Source organism: Coregonus clupeaformis, chromosome 12, assembly GCF_020615455.1.
Source record: "Coregonus clupeaformis isolate EN_2021a chromosome 12, ASM2061545v1, whole genome shotgun sequence".
Lineage (NCBI taxonomy): Eukaryota > Metazoa > Chordata > Actinopteri > Salmoniformes > Salmonidae > Coregonus > Coregonus clupeaformis.
Window position 1 is genome coordinate 41552938 of NC_059203.1, and position 6000 is coordinate 41558937.

Genomic DNA, 6000 nt, shown 5'->3' on the forward strand with positions numbered 1-6000 from the left:
CCCTCAATCTACATACTATATCCCATAATGACAAAGCAAAAACAGGTTTAAATACATTTTTGCAAGAAATTGTGTGCCTTTCCAAATCATGTCCAATCAATTGGATTTACCACAGGTGGACTCCAATCAAGTTCTAGAAACATCAAGGATGATCAATGGAAACAGGATGCACCTGAACTAAATTCCGAGTCTCATAGCAAATGGTATGAATACTTATATAAATAATGTATTCCTATTTTTTTTTCTTAAAACCTGTTTACGCTTTGTCATTATGGGATATAGTGTTTGGACTGATGAGGAATTGTATTTATTTAATCAATTTTAGTGTAAGGCAACAAATTGTGGAAAATGTCAAGGGGTCTGAATACTTTCCGAAGGCATGTGAGCCACTGATGACAGGCTAATGGACCCTGAGCATCCATGAGAAGGACCAGAATGACAACATCCCACAGCTGTCTGAGAGCAGACTGGACATGTGTGTCTGAAGGGCCCACATCACAGCCTTTAACCTGGACCAAGAGCCCTATGGAAGACCCTTCCAATTGGAGCTGCTTGGAAAGTGGGGAATGGACCCTTAATATGGTAGATGATTCTGCCATTTAAAATGTCCCTTAGGTTTTGGTGACAATGTAAAAAATAAATCACTCATCTGACAAAAGTTCAACTCAATGTCATCTGTGAAGTGTCCCTTATCAATCTGTGTTGAGGTCTGTCTTACATAAGGTTTCACTGTGAACCTGGTGAAGGAGCTTGCAGTGTATGCAAGCCAATACACTCTCCAGCGGAGGATCTCTGACATTCTCCTTGTACAACCTCTGTTACTGTTCCGTCATGCCCAACTACCACCAGAGAAGGGAAGAGCAACAGTCACCCAATGGGACCATCTGCATCATATTCGCCTCCATGTGTGCTACTGCTTTTATTTACTAGAAAAGACTACAATTAACATTTGTATCGGACTGTCATCTTCCTGCTGCTGGTGATTTCTGACTCTCGTGATGCGGAGATGTCCACCATCCATGTTGACCACAACTCTGGACATGTCCTGCTTCACTCAAACATTGACAAATGGCCTATGAATGTACAACAGTTATGTTCAGTATGGCTTGACAATTTCATAAGGTGCAACTATCGTTAAGTATTTGTTGACAATGTAATTTAATGCCAAGGTACGCAATGTGCTGCCTAATGGAAATCGTCAGCGAACGTCACTGGTGAGTTGGTATCACATTGGACTCAGGTGGGTGAGGCTACAGTTATGATTGGGCAATACAAGAAAATGTTTAAGGAACTTTCTGGGATGAATATCACTATCCCTTAATTGTACAGGTTTCAGACCAACGCTTCATAAATTGTAAGTGTTGTGGATCAAGGGGAACAGCATTTTCACCATCTGTTCAACGGCAGCTCAATGTACACAGTATGCATTCATCTCTGGTCATTTAAAATGATCCGTTACAATTATACAGAGTAGGCAGGCCTCGTTTCAGTTTGTCTTGATTTCATACCCATATGCTGCGTTTTCCACTCTTAACTTTATGAATCGTAAAGGACGAGTACACAACAATTACAAACAATTGCTGCCATTACCAGGTACAGTAACTGGCATATCAAATGGTTTTGATCACATTTCTCTTGTAATCTTTTGATACAAGCCTACATGTTTAGAAGTACTGTTCTACAGGGACCAGTTTTACGCATGAAATAGTCCATGACTAGAAGGGACTGTGAAAGAGACTAGACGGGACTGCACTTGTGACAGAGGCTGCCCTTATCAACATGCTCCATCAGGTTGGTTTTTCAGCAGGTGTGGCAGACTGTTTTTGGCGACCTAGTGAAATGTAATCTAGTTTGCAACTACTGCTCCAGACTGCCAACTCGTCTGCTCCGCTCTCCACAGCAGAGGTTAGTCGCCATACAAGCCCCAGGCCAGGAGCTGGGTGATTATGACCCTCACGATGAAAGGGACTCATTCTGCCTCAGAACCAGACCTGGAGTCCATCTCCATCCCTGACAAGACCCTTGACCGAGAGACTTGGACATGGGCCCCAGGTTCAACCAGCTGGCTTGTATCTGCACACAAACCTATGCTAAGGATTAATTATACACTACAGCAGTTGGAGCAGCAGCAGGTCATTAAATATTAATTTCAATGTTGAGATCAAACTCAATGTTGTGTTCACTGTTGGCAGATTATGCTAAATCAGTACACAATCAAGTAATTTCTCATGTTTATTAATGGATTAGTAACAATACAAGTTTCCCACAGTTTCAATAACATTTTCAGTATCTAAAAAAAAAAAAAAAAATGCTTTTGTACAACTATAACCAATTTCCATAAATTTAACATGTGGGAAAATCACCCTTTAAGGGCCATGTGTACATATTTGGCCAGTCAATAGACATGCCAACCCAGTTTTATTTACAAGAAATAATTGAAGATAAATAATAAGTTATGTACATCGCTTTGGTTCTAAGAAAATATTTGCTAAATAATTATGCCTGCAGTTTTCTTTTTTACAAGGCAAACGCAAGAATTTGATGTTTTCTAATACGTAGAGAAATTGCACTACAGTACCATGAATGAAAATAGATTCTGAACACAGAAACTATGTACACAATTGCAATTCCTGTTCAAATAGTGATGTGCCAGTCACAACTTTGACAAGGCACAAAGGAGAAATGAAAAGAAAACTCAACTTAAAATCTTATCCGTCATTTGGATTTAAGTGCTCCAGGGCCAAGAACAAGTGTTTCAAGAGGAAGGGAAGGAATCATAGGCCACTTCAGTATCAACTCTTACATAAATACCAGTAAAAGATAAAACGAACAAAAAGAGACTGATGCCAAGTGATGGTAGTAGGAAAGCATCTAGGAAACTAAAAAGCAAATAAAAAGCTAACATTATGGACAGTAAGTAAGAGGTAGGTAACTGCCCACCTGTTCACACCCTTGCACTGTCTACTTTAGGCATGGGACGCTGGTTGGCCCTCCCAGCTCTCCTCCCACGATAGACCCCTCGGAATCCTCTGCCCCTCAGGAATCGGCCCGGAACACCAAACGTCTCCACATTCAGCTTCCTCTCCTCTGCCCAGGTGGTCCTCCTGAGAGACAGGGTGGGACAGATTGACAGCCTGTTAATTCACTAACCTTTCAGAAAATGTTTTTTTTTTTTTAAAGTACATATTTTTTACCTAGACTTCATCTCAGATGAGACATTGTCAAAGAAGCACTTTGTTTTGTCATAGTAGAACTTCTCCCCAGGAGGATCCTCCACTGTGCCCTCAGTGTCCTGGCCCTCACTAACCTCAGACTCTACCTTCTCCTCTGGGTCTGAACGAGAACAACAGAGGGTCACATTCTTATATAGGGATTAAAAGAGAAAGGCTACCAACTCCAAATTCTATAATTATTTTAGGTGTGGTTAAAGATATTGACATGTTTCATTTTTATCTCTGCAGTTAAGCAACTTAGTGCCTAGATTGACAATCATAGTTACACATACAGTATTTCACTGAGCAACATTTGTTTCTCAAATTTGGAATACTTGGGTAATCACTTTGCATGCAGGTACCTTTGATGGTCAACTTTTCCTGAAGCTCCTTCTCGAGTTCATCTTTGTTGAACTGAGCATTGGCGGTTTCAAAATCAAAGTCAGACTCAAATTGTAAGGTTCTGGCTTTTGAGTTTCCTACAAGAAGCTGACCTCTCCCACGGTTCCTTGACCTACGATTGCCTGTGAGCATATTGATACATTTAGACATTAACAACAAATATGAAAGCAAACCTCTACAACAGACCATGACATTGCTAGTTACCCTGTCTTCGTCTCGGTGGTCTGCGGTTCTCGTCATTGCCTTGCCTTTGTTCCTGGGCTGTGCCACGCAGTGTTGTTTGACCTAAACATTGACAAGGGATGAGAGGGGCACCACAACATCTACATTTTAAAATCATGACAGCGTCGCCAACTATAGTTTCATGCCATCACATTACTCATAAAACAAGTGCAATTTAAAGTTCTTGCTCCCTCAATTGATTGGAATTCATAAAGCAGGAGTAAAAACACTCCAGAAGAGGGTTGTATTCATTAGTTGGATTCTGTTGCAAAACATTTGGCAATGGAAACCATTTACTCTGAAAACAAGTGTTTGTTGGACAAATTCAGGTAGGTCCCGCTGGTTATTTGCTGTTTGCTTCCGTTTGGTTCCTAGAGTAAACGGTTTCCGTTGCAAAGATGTTTGCAAAATATAAAAAGTTTTGCAATGAATCCAACTAATGAACACAACCCAGGTGTTCCTGTTGAGAGTACTCCAACTATGTACCACGCATTACCAGAAGCCCTCAATCCGGTTGTCTGAGCTTACCACTGGAAGCGGTCCTCTGAGACGGAGGGCCATCTCTGCCAGAGTGCTGGGAAGGCCAACCAGACTCTCTGCCTTGCTGCTGGGAGGCAGACTGGCCCCTTTTTTCGGCAGCATTCTCAGCTGGTACAGTCTGGACAGCCTGCTCTACCATCGGGCCTCTTCTTGCTGGAAGGCAGTGAAGTCCTGTTCCTAAGGCAGGCCAAGCAATACATGGGGAAAGAGGTTAAGAGATCTGGGACAGTTTTCCAGAATTCTTAAGATTAGACACTACATGGAGACAAAGTTCAAATGTGTTAAATAGCAGTTAAGTATAAGGGCCTCAGCAGTTCAGGGGCTATTATGATGAAATCTTGAAAAACAGTACATCATGAAGGTGTCTGTGTGTTTATTAGGGTCTCCAACACAGTTTCACTCACCCAGACCCAGGGAAGCAGCATACTGCTGGTTGAGTAGAGAGTTGGCAGCCAGTTGGTTATAGGAAGGTACCATACTCCTGTAGGGACTGTATGGGGCCTGGGACGGGTATGTGGTTAAGGAGCTCCCAATCGATGACTACAAAAAGGAAACGCAAACAAATGCTTATGTCTTATTATGGCTATGTGTGCTTTATCATATGCATGGACGTCAATGTGATATTTATTCTTAGCAGAGTTGATGTATTGGCCCATGTCTCCTACCTGTACAATGGCAGGGTCCTGAGGTAAACCATGGTGCGGTTTAGGCGGCTCACACACCGTTATGTCCTTGATGTCACTCCCTCTGAAAATTATGTATTCATAAATGTCCTCTTTGGGTGGCACTGGTCTGTCTGTAGGACGGCCTTCTGTCCCGAATGATTTAACTGTGAAAAAAGATGACAAGATTGTACCTTTGGAAGTAGATTGTTACCCAAGGCATGTAGGCCCAAACGCAGTGTGCCAGAGTTCATTCCAAACGTGGAGCGTTTGCCAAACAAACGCTTCAATTGATGGGAAAACTCACCCTTTGCCAAAGCCACCGTCGCGTTAGCCGTGTCGATTGTATACAAAATGCCCTCATAACGAATCCCGGCCTTGGATATTAGACTTATTTTACTTCCAATATAAGGTGTTCCGGTGCTCATTGTTGCTGTTACAGTAGTCTTTATTTCTACTTCTCAACACAAGCCATCGTTTTGTTTCCGCATTTCCCGAAGGCCGACACCAAACTCGAATTTATCAATTATCAGCAGGTGCACAATTTGTGAAAACAGGTGCTTTATATTACAAAACTAATTGCCGTCACGCATCCATTAAAATTATAACCTAGCCAAGCCTGCGGTTTGAGTGAAAGGAAATTATTATCGTATCACTGCAACAAGTCCCTTTAATAGAACGATGTTTTAGTTGGATTTACGGAATAGCCTAAACGTTTTCTGAGAACTCGAAACTGATTTCTAGATTGACCTACCCATTAGGCTACCCATATTGCATAGGCCTATTATTGATGGGGCATCAAGTGTCCAGTGCACTATGGAATGTCAGATTTTTTTCAGTCTTTCATGCAAAGACCAACCCAATCTGTTAAATGTTTTGTGTGCTATTTTCTCCCCTCTATCGCAGAACGGAGACATACTAAATAGCCTATTAGTGAGCTGAAATAATAAATAAAAAAAATC

General features: G+C 41.7%; 1 protein-coding gene across 1 annotated transcript; it reads right to left on the reverse strand.

The window, feature by feature from the left end:
* Positions 1 to 2219: 2219 nt before the first annotated feature.
* lsm14b (LSM family member 14B) lies at positions 2220 to 5736 on the reverse strand. Its single transcript, XM_041893038.2, has 8 exons — positions 5346 to 5736; positions 5042 to 5205; positions 4781 to 4916; positions 4365 to 4553; positions 3819 to 3899; positions 3575 to 3736; positions 3195 to 3333; positions 2220 to 3104 (listed from the first exon to the last, which is right to left on the reverse strand). The coding sequence occupies exons 1-8, from the start codon at positions 5464 to 5466 to the stop codon at positions 2945 to 2947; spliced, it is 1152 nt and encodes a 383-aa protein (XP_041748972.1). The 5' UTR covers positions 5467 to 5736; the 3' UTR covers positions 2220 to 2944.
* Positions 5737 to 6000: the final 264 nt, after the last annotated feature.

Coding starts and splice junctions, on each gene's coding strand:
- lsm14b (XM_041893038.2), bottom strand. CDS start 5,466: ATGAGCACCGGAACACCTTATATTGGAAGTAAAATAAGTCTAATATCC. Junction 3,737..3,818: donor ACCACCGAGACGAAGACAGG/GTAACTAGCAAT, acceptor ATATGCTCACAG/GCAATCGTAGGTCAAGGAAC. Junction 3,105..3,194: donor TCATCTGAGATGAAGTCTAG/GTAAAAAATATG, acceptor CCTGTCTCTCAG/GAGGACCACCTGGGCAGAGG.